This window comes from Rhynchophorus ferrugineus, unplaced genomic scaffold, assembly GCF_030347505.1.
Source record: "Rhynchophorus ferrugineus isolate W39M unplaced genomic scaffold, kcgeb_rfMv2 rfM5, whole genome shotgun sequence".
Taxonomy (NCBI): domain Eukaryota; kingdom Metazoa; phylum Arthropoda; class Insecta; order Coleoptera; family Curculionidae; genus Rhynchophorus; species Rhynchophorus ferrugineus.
In genome coordinates, this window is record NW_027472584.1 from 28,114,102 (window position 1) to 28,130,792 (window position 16,691).

Below are 16,691 nucleotides of genomic sequence, written 5' to 3' on the forward strand. Positions count from 1 at the left end.
TACTACATAAAAAAGCGCTCCTAGAACTCTGACTCATAGGTGGTACGGAAAGGAGTTCAATGATATTTACAAAATTACGGATGCTAAACACTAATTAAAATCGATAATATAAAATCCTATATTATTTTGAAAGCAATCATATTTAAATTAAAAAGAAAATACTACATTTCCGTTCGGGTAATGAACATGGTAAGCTCAAGCTCGATAAATGACATCGGATCAATCAAACATAAATATATAAATGTATTGCTTTTATTTGTGGATAGAAAATCATTTCGTGTGCGAGTCAACAACGTTCACGGTTCACCGAACCAGTGACAAATACGACATTCCGCCTGTAAAGATCACTTCCTTTTTGACCGGACATTATTTAATGGTTATCCCTGGTAAAACAGTTTTTCCAACCAACTAAGAGACTGACAACAAAAAGCTTATCAGGGTATTTTCGCTTTCACGCAGGAAATATCTTTTTTTCTTTCGTTGTTATTCAAGCATTCGAAAGAATATCTGTAAATATAACGTAAAACAATAAACAATTTTACGACCGAAGAGTATAAAAAATTACAATGCAGCACGCAAACCTATTGTTTCGCTTTTGTCCTTATTGATTTAGAACAAAATAATAAATAGGTATTTTTGTCCTTTTATAATCTGAATTATTTCGAAGCACATTTGATTTCCTCAACTGCCCTATAAGGGAGAATATATTAAGACAAACAAAAACAATGAATTTACAAATATAGTTTAAATAAATATTATTTTACCTAAATTCGTTCAAAACATCGAAATATATACATAAAAATTCTACTCGTGTAGTAAAAATTCGTTCTTCATTCAAACTTTTCAGCTTAACTGGATCTGTCAGGACAATTGGAAACTTGCCATAGGTCAATCGATGCTTTTTGCTTGATCTGTAATGGGTAGTATTCCCCTAAGAACTACTTGCAGATTGAATTGAACATCTTAGACGTACATAAAAGTAAATGGGTTATCTTGGGAATGCTTTAAGCATACTTTTCTTAACACTTTTAAATAATCTATAGAGATATTCATTTTAATGAAGATTATAACTGATAAAACGCCTTATTTCTGAAGCTACGGAGAATAAAAATATTAAAATAGTCTTACTGGAGCATTATCTAATATCTGTAGTGTTACTTGAGTCAAATTTCGTTTAGTTCCCGAGATAGTGGCAAAAATCCCGTACAAAATTTGGTACTCAAGACTATTTCTTTTTTAACAGATAAAATACACAAAATATAATCAAACACAAGCGTTTATACACAAATAGATCCAAATATATATTTAGTTTGCTTATTTTTGCTTGAAGATAGGACTGAATATAAACCCTCGGCCGATGGCTCTTTACTAATCAGCGGATCTTTCTGTGTACCAACCCTAGAATTTACATGATATTTATTCAGAAATCCAAACCACTTGTAACACAGATTTTATCTATTTCTCGTCAGTTATATCAAATATTCCTACCCTATAAATTACAATATTTTAATATGGAATGAAATGTCATTTTATATCAAATTATTTTAATATTACAAATATTGCAATACAATACTATACAACGAAGACTTAAGATATTTATAATTTATTTTATCATACAAAGAACCAAATTAACTTTTCTCTATGTCAGAAATTAACCAATTGTTTATTTTAAGAAACCTATAGACATTAGCCTTTTTCTAGTTACTCCCTGTCATAACGAACGTTAAATGAGAGGCCAATTTTCTTTAATATCCATTTCTTCTGACATTTATAAAATAAATTACATTTAATAATGTTCTATCTTAAGTATACTTTCCCTCCATCTATCAGTAACCCAAGCAAATATCGTACCCTAGTATAGAAATCTGTACTGTTTATATGAACTTCAGCTATCAACAGCTAGATGTCAAGGTAGTAAATTTCAAACATATTACCGCTACTACTAAAATTTAGATGTCACCACGAGGCCAGAACAGAAACCTGTAAAAATTATGTAGACTTTGGCTACCAACGACTAGATGTCAGCATTGACTAGGTCATCTATTGTTCTGCTATAGAATACTGTAAATTTGATCCGTAACCCCAAAACTTTAAATACTGTGATGAAGTACTAGATGTCAGTGTGCGGACTAATAACAAAGTTCCCCGTAATATTGTTCTATCATTAGTTTTAAAATAATGTTCGTAGAGGGCACAGCTCTGCAAAAAAAAACATTAAATCAATAAATAAACATAGAAATACAGCTGTTTGACTGACAAGGTTACGCTTTGACGTCAACTTGTTACAAAAAGAACTTACGCTTAAACTTCTATCTTAAATTAACTTAACGCAACAACGTGTTGATACGCATTTGCATTTGGACGGTATTGTAAAATATTTAAAAACCCTTATAATATATGTTCTTAATGAAGTAAAATCATATAGTTGTGACATATCAACAACATTTATTTAAGAATTAAAATTCTTAACTTTAGCGTAAGTAGTTTAGTTTTATTTTGGAAATACATACTGATGTATTACTCCCATACTCACCTTGCCTGCCTATTAATGCAAGTACAATAGAACAGTAGTATTAATTTAATTTGTAAACTAAGATTGTACGAAACATATTTAATGTAAGATGTAATTAATTCAAAAAACAAACTGAAATCTACAGAAAATGGATTTACTCTTAACGTGATACCTTAATCCCAAACAATTCATCATGAATTAAAAAGAGAAATAGAAGTTTATACTGTTCCCAAACAGACAAACATATTACTGGGTCTGATACTATTCTTGATTTTATATGCTTTGCGGTTTCAAAGACTGAGTACCTAGTTTGGAAACACAAATGTGAAACTTAGGAGATCATTAAGAAACAGTTATATTTTGTCATTATATACCCCAATATATATTTTATTCCAAAAATACCAAAAACCCAATGAAGTTTTCTCAATATTATTAGAAATTAACCAATTACTTTTAAGGAAACTTATAGACATTAGCTTTTTTCTAGTTAATCCCTGTCAAAACGAGCGTTAAATAGAATATCCATTATTATGGTATCCATTTATTATGATTTTTATAAAATAAATTACTTTTAAAAATCTACTATTTAAAGTATACTTTTCTGCCCTCTATCTGCGGCTCAAGTAAACCTCTTGTTGTCCTGTCATAGAAATCTGTAATTTTTATTTAACGTTTGCCTACAAAGCACTAGATGGCCACGCTACAGTAACCTGTAAAAATTATACACACTTCGTCTACCAATGACTAGATGTCACTACAGTCATGGTTATAGAATTCTGTAAATATTATTCGTATCTCCAATCTCTTATTACAGCTGTCGAATACTAGATGTCACAACGAGAATACTAACGACAAAGTTCCCTATAATATTGTTTTATCTTTAGTTTTAGAATAAAGTTCGTAGATGGCACAGCTCTGCAAAAAAAACATTAAATCAATAAATAAACTTCAAAACACAGCTGTTTAATAGACATGGTTACCTTTTGACATCAACTTGTTATTACAAAAAGAACTTACTCTTAAACCCCTATCTTAAATTAATCCAACGCAACCACATGTTGATACCATTCCATTTGAACGATATTGTAAAATAATTCAAAGCTTTTATAAGACATGTTTTAAAAGAAGTAAAATCATATAGCTGTGACACATCAACAAAATTTATTTAAGAATTAAAAATGGATTTGGCAAAATCACTGTTCGAAGCTAGAAATCATGACGGATACGTGGGCAAAGCTGACCATAATGTACCTACAAAAAATTATTAAAGGTAAACATTATTATTTTCATTATTCTGTCTTCGTTACAGAAGCGCGAGTTAGAAATGGCTATTGAATCAGATGATGTAGATGATATTCTCGTTGATAACATAAATGGATTAAATATGGAAGACTTACTAACTCCCAGTCCTGGAGGACCTTTTTCTGCCTTAACTCCAAGCATGTGGCCTCAAGAAATTATGGCGAAACAATCAAGAGAACAAGAAGATCCGAATTCACAGCCAGAATATAGATTTGATGAATTTGGTTTTAGAGTTGAAGAAGAAGACGGTCCAGAACAAAATTCAAACAAATTATTAGGAATACCTTTAGTGGAAGATCCTCAACATAGGTATTTAATTTTTTACCAAAACAATTGATGTATTTTATATTAATTTTTAGATTACAGTGGGTAGCGCATTTAGAATTTTCACATAACAAAGAAGTATCGGATTTGACATGGGATAAAGTTGAAGTACAGATACCTAGAACAGATAAACTTTTACAAATGGTACAAGTAACAATAACAAATTATTTACAGGTATGAATCAGTAGTTTTTAGGTCAGATCTGGTATACCTCATTCGTTAAGACCTCAAATGTGGATGAGAATGTGTGGTGCTCTTGAAAAAAAACAACAGTCTGAATTATGTTACAAAGATATAGTTAAGATGTCCAGTAATGATTCTCTAATGACCTCAAAACAAATTGAAAAAGATTTACTTCATTTAATGCCAACAAATGCATGTTATAGTCATGCCAATAGTACAGGGATTCCTAGATTAAGAAGAATTTTACGAGGAATAGCATGGCTTTATCCAGATATTGGGTTATTTAAACACAGTTATTTATATAATAGTTTTTTTTACTGATACAATTTCAGATATTGCCAAGGATTGGGTATTATTGCAGCCTCATTGCTATTATTTATGGAAGAAGAAAATGCATTCTGGATAATGGTTACTATAGTTGAAGACCTATTACCAGCATCTTACTATAGTTCTACTTTGTTAGGTACTTGCTAGTCAACATGTTCATATGATCAAAATTTAATATCTTTATTTCATTTATATTTAAGGCATTCAAGCTGATCAAAAAGTTTTAAGAAATTTAATCTCAAATTATTTGCCTGGTATTGATGAAGTATTGAAAAACCATGATATTGAATTATCTTTAATCACCATGCAATGGTTTTTAACATTATATGCAAATGTCGTCCATATAAAAATATTGCTCAGGATATGGGATTTATTTTTCTTCGAGGGTTCAATAGTTCTATTTCAAATCACATTAGCCATGTTAAAAATGAAAGAACCCCATTTAAAAACACTTGAAAACTCTGCTCAAATATTTAATGCACTTTCTGACATACCAGGAGATGTTGACGACGTGGATAAACTTTTAGAGGTCAGTGATGATTATTTATAGATGTTACATTATTATAATATATACGTTGCAGATATCGACGGAATTAACAAGTTCATTAAATGATGTTATGATCGAAACATATAGGAGAAGACACTTGGCATATTTAATGGCGGACCAAGGTGCTCTTGTAGGGAATCCAGAATCAGCACCAAATCTCCCTAAACAGCATTTAGCCAGGTTAGTCATAATTCCAATTATTTTTTCGCTCACTTTTTTTTAAATCGCACATCGAAATGTCAATCAAATAATGCCGATAATAAAGAATTCTCCAATCATTACATTGACATATAACCTCAAATAACCAAAATTTCTAACGGGAGTCTGTTCGCTGGATTGCGTTCAATGCTTAATGTCTTTGATGTTAAGTAATACCATAACAAAATTCGTAACTATAAATTATTATGGATGATAGAAAACGGGAGAACAATAAAATTAAACGATCCAAGAGTGAAGGTGTTAAATCGGTCGTGTCAGTGTATTTGAACAAAAGACAATTCCCCAACATTAGACCTAAGAAAACATCCAAAAAACTTCTATGGAAACGCACCCTTTTAGATAATCGAATTAGCAAGTGTAATTCGGTGTTATATAGCAGTGACCCTCTTGTTACTGAATACAGTTCTTTGTTTGAGAAGTTTATTCTATGGCTAAGAGAGCAAAAAAAACATAATGGTCAGAACTGTGATATTGAGAAACTAGTAGGACCTTTATTTTGTCATTTATATTTTGATATACAAAATAGTGAAGTCAGCAAAGCAAATACATTTTTTAAAACTCATATTAATAAAGTAGATGAATCCAAATGTGATGAAACTGTGAAGAATATTTTAAAGGCCATAAACAATCCTGCAGATGTTATAATGACTAATGGTGCAGGTATATTAAATCTTGGTGATCTGAAAGATAAATTTAGATCAAATAAGATTGTTGCAGAAATTTCCCCAGAATCTTTAAAACTGTTAAAAATATTTGTTACTAACACTTGTCATATTCTTTTTTTACATACATTTCAGACATGGTTTGATTTAAAAACTTGTTCAAAAGATGTTTTAAAAAACTTGAATCATGCATCAAGGAGTATAAAAAGTTCTGATGAACACATTATAAAAGAAAATTCTTGTTCTAGTAAAGGAAACTTACAAGAATTAAAAAATAAATTAGAAAATGCCATTGAAGGTGTTAAAAAATTGTCTATGTCTGTGTGTAATGTTAGAATTTTAAATAGTAAAAATTTAGTTACTTGTGGATTATTGAAAAGACAAGCTGGAATTGTTGCCTTTGCAGAAGTGAATACTTTATTAATAATGCCTTTAAAAGCTTTAGATTCTCTATACAGTTATGATAATGTTGAACATGTAAGATTTAATAACCATTCTAGACAAATATATTCTATTGCTCTTTCACCAAACAATGATATTATTTGTACTGGTTCAGCAGACCATACTATTTGTATATATAGCCTTAAAATACTGAAATTACTCAAAAAGTTATTTGGTCATTTGGCACCTGTTTATTCCATAGCTATTAGTGAAAATTCAAAATATGTAATATCAGGGTCTCAAGATACAACAGCGCGTTTATGGAGCTTAATCTCAGGAAAATTGTTAAGAGTGTTTATAGGACACACAGGAGCTGTAACTTCTGTGCATTTTCATCCTAATACATTATATGCAGCAACAGGTTCGACAGATAAAAATGTACGAATGTGGTGTCTTAAAACATCACAACCTGTAAGACTCCTCCATGCAGCTAAAAAAGAAATATATTGTGTGGCTTTTGCTCCTAATGGAATTTACTTAGCGTGTGCCAGTGATGATAAATTAGTGAGAGTTTGGGACATATCACAGTCAAAAGTAGTGCATGAATTAAAAAGTCGGGAATCATGTGTTATCCATTTAACTTGGACCAAGAACAGTAAACAATTATGTGGTGCAACTTTATGCGGTGTTGTGAAAATATGGGAATTAATAAATTGCCCAAAGGAGAAGGAAAAGGAAAAAAACAAAGATCACAAACATACGGATTTTTTATCAAGGAGAAGGGTTCACGGTAGAATACTCCATGTAGATTTTACGATGGGCACTTGGGCATGTTTATCTGTTCCAAAACCTGGACATTCTCCTCTTGACGCTGTATGATGCGAATTATTACTATAGAATATTTATATTTTAATTTTTCTTTTATATATTTAAGCAATAAAATATTAAATCAGGTTGACAATAAGAGTACAAAACCTTTTTACACATATAGCACCATATAAATCTATTAAGGGTGGTACATATTTTTATTTTGGGTTTTTTTATAGAAAAACAAATCTTTTTATGGTAATCATAGTGAATCAATTGTAGTATATTAACTAGATCTATTTTTAGCCACTTTTGTCTATGAAATCAATTCAAAAAATATTAGGTAATGCATTGTAAAAATGTGTAGTCTTTATTAATTAATTGCCTCTTGGAAATTGTACGACTGCCAAACTCATATTTTTTCTTGTTTTCTGTTTGATTATTTTTAATACTGTACAAATAAACTTATACTCTGATAGTAGTTGTTTTAATTTCACTGTATTGCAATTTTAGGAGACAAATTAAAAAAAACAAATCTGTAATACAATTATTGCTTTTTAATGAAAATAATGAAGATGAAATTAAAAGCAAAAATATTAAACAGACTGAAATACTTGTTGACCTCAGGGAAGCTATTTTACAGGTAATAATAAAACATTATTTAACAAGCGATTATTATTAATGAAACATTTATAATAGGTAGTTAGGCATTTCTTGCAATTAGATCCGAAATTGAACTCAGAAATATCATTAATTGCTGATTATTCAATGGAGAGTCATTCTCAGGATCATTCAAATTATATAAATGTATCTAAAAAACGTAAAAGACGGGCAAAAGCTCTGTTGGATTTTGAAAGACACGATGACGATGAATTAGGTTTTCGAAAAAATGATATCATTACAATAATAAGTCAGAAGGATGAGCATTGCTGGGTTGGTGAACTGAATGGACTTAGAGGTAACAAAACGACGGAGAGTTGTAATTGGTTTTATTAATAGTTTTTTAAAGGTTGGTTTCCAGCAAAATTTGTAGAATTGTTGGATGAAAGGAGTAAACAGTATAGTAGTGCGGGCGACGATAGTATTTCGGAAACAATCACCGATCTTGTACGTGGTGTGTTGTGTCCTGTAATCAAACAAGTCCTAGAACATGGAATGAGGAGACCTCATTTTTTAGGTAGGTACTAGATTAGTTTGACGGTAGTAATGAGTTTATGAAATATTCACAGGAGGTCCTTGCCATCCTTGGTTGTTTATTGAAGAAGCTGCTACTAAAGAAGTAGAAAAGGATTTTAATTCAGTATACAGCAGACTTGTTTTGTGTAAAACTTACCGGTTGGACGAAGATGGAAAAGTGTTAACGCCGGAAGAAGTACGTTGTTAATGCTTTGTATAACATTCAATTAATTTTTCTTTTTATTTTAGTTGCTGTATCGCTGCGTACAAGCGGTGAACTTATCACATGACAATGCCCATGCTCAAATGGATGTAAAACTGCGTTCCTTAATATGTATCGGATTAAATGAACAAGTACTGCATTTATGGTTAGAAGTTTTATGTTCATCTGGAGAAGTTGTACAAAAATGGTAAAAATAAAATCATCAAAAAAACAATATCACCATACATTAATTATTTTAGGTATCAACCCTGGTCCTTTGTATATAGTCCTGGTTGGGTACAAATCAAATGCGAATTAAGGATTCTTTCCCAATTATCATTTAATTTAAATCCTGATTGGGAGCTACCCAAGAAAAGGGACCCTAATAACCAACCGCTGAAAGATGGTGTTCGGGACATGTTGGTAAAGCATCATTTATTCAGTTGGGATATATAACACTTAATGTATTCTATTATTTCTATTAATGTATTTTTATTAAAATATACATATTAATTTTGTTAACTTAACTAAATTGTCACCACTAATTTATTGTGCAATTATTTATTGATTTAAATTTGTGTAAACAATTATAAAGAATTAGTATTGTTAATAAATTATAATTTACGTTAAATTTAGGTGTTTTTACATCATAAATCAACCCCAGTCCGAGAATAACTATCACTAAATTAAAAATAATAATGTGCTGTACAAAATAAATCAAAGCCATCAATCGATCTGTGCAAATTGATTTATTTAGTATAACGGCATTTGTAAAAATAGTATTGTTAATAAATTACAATATTTATTAATGGTGATTATTTTTATAATGACGAATCATCATATCCCAAAGCTTTAGGTAAAGTGGTTCCACAGGGTCCAGGAAAGTGAAATTGAAATTCTTCGTTAGCCGGTTCCTCGTTCAAATTGAATTCGGCAACAGGCATTCCTCTATCGGCTACTAAAGGAGCGAACATCGCTGCAGGGTATACCACAGATGATGTCCCGATTATTAAACATATATCACAAGTCTCAATCAATTCCCCTAAAAATGATATTTTTTAAAAATCCCCTGGTCTCTATGCAACCCACAATTAGCATGACTAAGAGTGATGTTTCAATTACGTCCGTAATTTACATAAAAATAAATATCGGATAAATAACCAAATATCAAGATTTAACCGCAAAAACCCCGCCTATATAAATATATAATTTATAATTCGTAATTAGTCTAAAATAATTAACTTATACAATTATATTAAAATTATATATATTTTTGACTGATATTATACTCACTTGTTCTTTGCAAAATGTTTGCATCCAAATGTTCACCAAACCAAACTATATGTGGCCTAGCTAATTTTCCACATTTACTGCACTTAGGAAGGTCATTTACATTAATTTCTGGAAGATCTTTATCCGTACAAGCAGGATCTCTTCAAAAATAAACAATTTTTTCTTTTGTAGTTGCAAAGGCGTTTCTTACCCTCTGTCCTTTAAGGCCTCACATATGGGACTGTCAGTATTAACTTCAATATTTTTGCATTTACTGTTTGTACACCTTATTTTGCTTAAGGCTCCATGAAGCTCAATTACATTTTTAGAGCCAGCTCTTTGATGTAACCCATCAATATTTTGTGTAACAATATGAAACTGACAATCTTCTGGAAGTTCTTCTTCAAATTTTGCAAGTGCAAAATGAGCCTAACACTCCATAATTAGATGGCGATTCTGTATTATTTATTATATTTTACCTTATTTGGTTGTGCATTAAATGCTACATTTCTTCTATAATGATAAAATTCCCAAATTAAGGCTGGATTTTTGCGAAAGGCCTGTGGTGTAGCTAAATCTAAAGCTTTGTGTGTTCTCCATAATCCACCCGCCCCTCTGAAAACAGGAATTCCCGATTCAGCCGATATTCCTGCCCCTGTAATCACCACAATATTTTTTGAGTCATCTAATGCTTTTTTAAAGCCTTCAAAATCATTTATTTTTCTTTTAGCCATGGTTACTAAAGGCCGATTATAAAATAATTTGACATTTACAGAGCGAGAACAACTAAATAATAAAAGCATTAGTCTCTTAAATAAATTTGAGTGTGTATAGAAAGTGTTACCTTCGTTCGTTATTATAACCTATTTGTTTATTTTTGTGTTTTCGTAATATCCGAGGTAGATCAATGCATTTCGGATTCGCATTTACGAGAGTTAAAAAGAGATAAAACGTTTCTTAAAGAGTAGGTAAAACTTTAAAAGAATAAAATAAAAAAAAATAAACGGTATTGCCAAATGTACAATATCTTATGAATATTTTATAGGTATAAATAAAAACCAAAATTTAAACCATTAAAAATACTTTAGAAATAATGATGTTTGTGGAATATTCAATTTAAGTGGATACATGTTGGGCCTAAAAAAATTAGATTGACAACGCTGTGCGCAAACTCACGTATATCTCAGCTCCTAAATAACCTTTCTTGACAAATACTCAAATGAAATATTTATTTAATGATAGCAAAATATTTGTATTAATTATATGTAAAAATCGAGTTGATAAACACGAGTTGTGTGTCGCTAGTTCAAAAAATGTCGCTTTCACACAATTTACACCCGTGAAAATACTACCTGCTCAAAAGGAACACACTACACTACCTGTACATGAACAACGAGATTCTTGACTAGACAAGCCGTCAAATTAGAGATTATTATAGTCTTGCAACTTTAAGTTATTTTATACAAGCTGATTCATCAAAGTTTGAAAAAAAACACGTTCAGTTTGAATAAGTATATTATTTAATTAATAACACAAAAGTGTACATAAAAAGACAAACTTGAATGTACAAATTTTATATTACTCGATAATAATTATGCTCCATGTATATATACAGATTTGTGAAATTGTGTCTGATACAAATAATATATTATTTCTAGTTTGTGAATTATAAAATACTATAAAAAGTTCAAAAAGACAACTTAACAATACTATAAAACAATACAAATAAATAATGTGTTAATTATCCCATTGAGTATAAAGCTTATTTAGGCGGATCTATGACTTAAGGTCTAGCGTGTTCGGGAGCATGATAGTGTTGTCCTGTAGGATTAAAAGATGAATGGATCGGTGGTGGGAAACATCTAACATGTTCCACTGATAACTCGTCATTCTCCCCGGATTTCAGAAACTTATTTAATATTGCAAATATCTGAGAGTTTAGAACTTGGAATCGTCGTATTCTATCACACATTTTTTTCAAGTGCTGAAAAAACATTATAGTATTCGCTGAGTATTAAAAACATAATTGTAAACGTACTATTCCTTTAACGGTCTCGTCTTTCATATCCACTCTTTGTACTCTAAGAATGTGATAACAGAAATCTAGTGCTTCAAATCTTCTCTGTTGTCCTAAAAGAACGATCATCGTACATCCGGCCCAGTGTAAGCCTTCACCAAACATCTCTCTAAAACCCAAAAATTAGTTCTAGACTTGAAACTTTGGTTGATAACTTAGATAAATATAAATAATTATCAGTCAGTACAGAACTTACTCAACAGTGTATTCATTTTCACTGACCGGAATGCAATATACAAATTGCAGGGCAGACCATAATCTATGGAACTCAGTACATTCACCTACATTCATTACTCCGTTTGCTGGAGGTGGGCCAACCCACAAAGGATCATCCAAAAAGCTTCTAAGTCTATTTAAAACTACTTCGAAAATTGACAACCCACAGCAAAGACGTTCTCTAGTTAAAAGATCGCCTTCTCTTGAAATCATTGCTTGCTGAAATGTTATTCGATCACTAAAAATATTAATAAAAAACGAATGAAAGGCGATAATTACTTTTGCAGTCCCTAATTTCTCAATGTTAGGTACAATTTGTAAAGCGGCGTATCTTAGTTCGAGCCGTTTTTGTTTTGCTTCTAGTTTCTCGCCCTCTTTGCAAAAAGGTCTTGGTAATATATTTTGAAATGGAGCGGCCTGCAGAAGATCACATACTTCCTCTTGTGACAGTGCCTGTTCCATAAGTAAACAAAACAAAATAATATTACCGAACTCGCGGAAGTTGTGGAATAGTTCGGTTTTAGTATCAGGATACTGGACAATATCATTTAACTGGGCATGGTAATACCCTAAAACACCTGGTGAACCATAATCGTATCTTGGCAGTTTGCAGACCTTTGGCATCACTTCGGTAAGAGCTCTGGCGAATTGCAACAGATTACCCTGTATGAGGTTTTTAACGACTTTAAGCAGCTCTTCCATAACAACAGCTATTCCTTGGTACCCTAGCAATTTACACATAGTGTGGAAATGTTGTGGACCAACAAACCCACTATATTGACCATATTGCGTGGTATACGCCAAATTCAATTGTTTAGTACCCCAAAGATAGTGATGCGACATTTGAGGTGGCCTATCCCTGGTTACAGGTTGTGCAAATGTAATTCCTCTATATTTTGTAAATCTTTAAACAAAATGGTTAGATTATATTATCCAAACAACTACTTATTAATTTACCTATTAGTAGCCGCGTTGTATACATAATTTGACAAAAAATCATAATTCAACTCCCAAAAGACATGAAGAGTTATACGTCCATAAGGTGCGAGAACATTATGATTTGCTTCCCTTAACATTGAATCGAAATCATCTAAAGCCAACCATTTACTAAGCAATTTATGACAAAGTCTATTGACCTAAATAAAAAAATATGTTTAATTTCTCAATTTTGCTTATTACGAACGAACCACCGTTTTACCTGTAAAAGCCCATCAAGCTCAACTACACCAGTAATATCTCCTGCTTCAAATTTACTTATAGCCAAATCTAAAGATTTCTGCATATCGGCGTTAATTCTTTGAGTAATAAGTTTATTTAAATCTATGGAGCGACCTAACAGTTGTACGTGCCTTTGTTTTAGTAAAGTTTCGTATCTACTGGCCCTGGGGTAAGGTAGCAAATATACTCCCAAAGCTGAACATTCTACGCGAAATCTTTTGTCCAAAAATATACTATAAAAAGCGTAAATATGATGATGGATTTTTGTTAAAATAACGAATAGTTATTACCTCGCAGCTAATTGTTTATAATAAGCAAATATTTGTTCACTAAGCTTGAAAACAAATTGATCAAAACATAAGTTTACTTCCGCTTCGACTTCATCATAAAGGAACTGTTTTCTAAATATTGTGAGAGCGTATAAAGCACTATCATTATACAAATCCAAGGGATACAAGACATACCTATAACGATATTCATTTCGTAGGTGTTTATTAAATTTAATTTAATATCGACTTACTCCATCATTGACGGTTCTTTAGTTTTTAATATATGATCAGTTAAAATCCATGGCATAGACATATCTATGGGAAATTGTATTCTTTTTTCCATAGTGATGAGATCACTACACTCTTCATTATGATGATGTCTAACATTGCATTTCTATAACAATAAAACATTGTACATATATATGTTTATATAGAAAATATCGAAACACTAACATTTATTTTTCTTCCCATAGTCATTTCTAAATAAAATTCACGGTACCATAATTGAGATAAATCACAGCATTTTTGAAGGTATTCACTAAAACTGAGTAAGTAGTTCCAATAAAAAGATGTTTTGTGAAATTGGTCTATTTGCACCAAATAGGTACCATCTATATCCTTTCTAAGGGTCTTCTTACCACCTGATTTTTCAGATATTAAACATTCCAGCATTGTTCTAACCATATAAAGCTGTGTTGATGATGGACCTGAAGTCACCAATTTATATATAGATATGGCGTATGTTTGTGTGTTTACATCTAAAATACTCACCAACATTTCTCTTGGGTACTCTTACATTGAAACCACTATCAGGGTCTTTTTTTCCTTTTAAAGCTGGATCCTGTAAAGGATCTATGCCCTTTTGCCAATCTGCACATGTTTCTCTCACAGACATGATGATACTAAAATAACAATTTTAAACACAATATGCTTAAAGTAGTTACAACACACCTTCTTATTAAATCTTTCTTATTTTTAATGGCCTTTCTCAAAGGCTCCCTCAGGCTTATTTGAACAAATTCTTGAAGTTCAGAATAAATATTTCTTCTGATAGCATCAGTAAATACTGTCTCCATACGGGCCATTAAAACCTGCAGACCTTTTATCATAGCAATTACTTCTATTAAGGCAAATTTTTCATCATCACTATAATTATATCTGGTAGCCCTCTCATATTCCTCAGCTTCTTTGGGACACTCCTTATTTTGATGATGATCAGTTGGATGTAGGAGTTTCCAGGAATATAACTCTGTTACCACACTTGTCCACTCTGACAATAACTGCAATCCTCTTAAGGCAAGATCAGCAGTCTCCTTATTTTCACTATCTGTACCACATTCTTTATATGTTGTGGTTACTTCATTTGAATATCTGGCAAGTTCTGAAATGTATTTTACATGATCTTCCCTAATTTGTGGCAAATGAACCATAAGATCTGCTTGAGGTGATGGAGTTTGACTACTTGATAGAGGCCATTTACTTGCATCAAAATGTTTGCTTCTTTTAATATAATTAAAGGGTGCTATCTGCATATCGCCAAAGAGAGGTACAACCTCTAAATTCTATAAAACCATACATGATAATATATACAGGACTATTAAAAAAATAGTGAGTTGTACCTTAAATATTCTGTCAATTTTATCTAGTCTTAACTTTTTCTTTTGATCAAGTTTATTAATATTGCAGATATCACTGTCCATTAAAAACAATCCAAAACCCATTACTTTAACAAGCATGTGTTTTTCACTAGGAATCAAATACATTTTGGATTCGAACATATGCACACAAATATTAACAACATCAGCTAATAATTCTTCATAACCTGGAATTTTTTCTAAATTTTCTTTTACTGTATCACGTATTTTGTTTTGTGTGGCCAGAAACATAGACAAATTTTGGGATTCCTGCAAAGTTTGAGAATCAGACATTACCTTCAAGAACTGAGCAGCTCTAAAAATATTAAAATTAATATATACTTAGTTTTAAAATATTTATTTGTTCACCTTCGATAAGTAGAATAGTCATTTTTAACACTAGATTTCATATTTTTTAATTCATCTAAGACAGCAAACATATTTATAAATTTTCCAAGTGTGAGAAGATAAGCTTCAGAAACAAAGTCTTTTCTTTTCTCTGCATGGCATAGTCTTTTTACTTCTTGTGAAAATCTTTCTATTGCTTTTCTCTATAAAAATTAAAATGAACATAAAATAATGATTATATTAAAATAAGCTCACTTGAAAATACATAAAATTCAATAACTTGTTGACCTCTGGCGATAGTACTTCTACAGTTTTTTCATATATTTCTACACGATTAGGCTGTTCATTTGATTTTGGTTGAGGTATTGCACGCGAACAACATCTCCAAGTATATAACATGACGGCATGTTCCTGTCCTTCATCCAATAAAACATTCTATAAAGATATGTTGATTGCAAGTTTTCTAATTATGTTAAATCAAATATTACCAGTCCTGCATGAACTGTTGCTTCTTCTATATACTTAGCTATACCAGTAACAAATCCATTACGGTCTTCAAAATTTGTGTCAAAATTTGCCTGATATACTAAGCTACATGGTTGTGCTTCAATGCAAGGCTGCTCATCCGGTAAAGGTAATTCATCTAATACCTCAACGTTAGATAAAGCATCAGTCATGGACACTCTGTCAGTTCCTGCCATTGCTTTGGCTTTTAAATATTCCCTTATTCAATAGAAATTTCAAACTAATGAAGCATCATTCCTTAGTTTCAAACACTATATACTCCTTTAGCATTCTTAAAATTCCACTACGTTGTTTTATATAAAAAGTTGTTAAATAAATTAAAAATAAACTTATTAATACAGTATAAGGCGCGGCATAGCCCAAGTAAACATTGAATTTACTCATGAGATGTCAAATTTGTGTCACTAACAGAAGCAATTACAACAAGAAAAACACTACGTTCAAGCTAGGGATTTCTTCATGCCTAACTTCATTATTAGAAGGATCAGAT

General features: G+C 31.2%; 4 protein-coding genes and 1 long non-coding RNA gene across 5 annotated transcripts; 2 read left to right on the top strand and 3 right to left on the bottom strand.

The window, feature by feature from the left end:
- Positions 1-3,462: 3,462 nt before the first annotated feature.
- Positions 3,463-9,273, top strand: LOC143197134 (small G protein signaling modulator 3 homolog). Its single transcript, XM_076405336.1, has 13 exons — positions 3,463-3,759; positions 3,822-4,123; positions 4,174-4,282; positions 4,334-4,599; positions 4,654-4,784; positions 4,849-5,177; positions 5,230-5,375; positions 7,778-7,907; positions 7,964-8,222; positions 8,274-8,441; positions 8,494-8,636; positions 8,690-8,850; positions 8,903-9,273. The coding sequence occupies exons 1-13, from the start codon at positions 3,691-3,693 to the stop codon at positions 9,096-9,098; spliced, it is 2,409 nt and encodes an 802-aa protein (XP_076261451.1). The 5' UTR covers positions 3,463-3,690; the 3' UTR covers positions 9,099-9,273.
- wda (will decrease acetylation) lies at positions 5,461-7,742 on the top strand. Its single transcript, XM_076405340.1, has one exon. The coding sequence runs from the start codon at positions 5,600-5,602 to the stop codon at positions 7,334-7,336; it is 1,737 nt and encodes a 578-aa protein (XP_076261455.1). The 5' UTR covers positions 5,461-5,599; the 3' UTR covers positions 7,337-7,742.
- On the bottom strand, positions 8,492-8,739 carry LOC143197144 (uncharacterized). The gene is made up of 2 exons (XR_013005936.1): positions 8,598-8,739; positions 8,492-8,535 (listed from the first exon to the last, which is right to left on the bottom strand). It is a non-coding gene; the product is annotated as an uncharacterized LOC143197144 (long non-coding RNA).
- Positions 9,274-9,372: 99 nt separating the features above from the next.
- Positions 9,373-10,767, bottom strand: LOC143197141 (NAD-dependent protein deacylase). Its single transcript, XM_076405349.1, has 4 exons — positions 10,394-10,767; positions 10,126-10,343; positions 9,936-10,075; positions 9,373-9,684 (listed from the first exon to the last, which is right to left on the bottom strand). Exons 1-4 carry the CDS (start codon positions 10,715-10,717, stop codon positions 9,464-9,466), a joined length of 903 nt encoding a protein of 300 aa, XP_076261464.1. The 5' UTR covers positions 10,718-10,767; the 3' UTR covers positions 9,373-9,463.
- Positions 10,768-11,414: 647 nt separating this feature from the next.
- On the bottom strand, positions 11,415-16,666 carry Cyfip (Cytoplasmic FMR1-interacting protein Sra-1). The gene is made up of 15 exons (XM_076405334.1): positions 16,165-16,666; positions 15,932-16,111; positions 15,698-15,879; positions 15,314-15,644; positions 14,646-15,256; positions 14,466-14,596; positions 14,148-14,401; positions 13,946-14,088; positions 13,716-13,889; positions 13,406-13,658; positions 13,165-13,343; positions 12,487-13,111; positions 12,188-12,426; positions 11,953-12,100; positions 11,415-11,898 (listed from the first exon to the last, which is right to left on the bottom strand). The coding sequence occupies exons 1-15, from the start codon at positions 16,375-16,377 to the stop codon at positions 11,698-11,700; spliced, it is 3,864 nt and encodes a 1,287-aa protein (XP_076261449.1). The 5' UTR covers positions 16,378-16,666; the 3' UTR covers positions 11,415-11,697.
- Between the last annotated feature and the right edge of the window lie 25 nt (positions 16,667-16,691).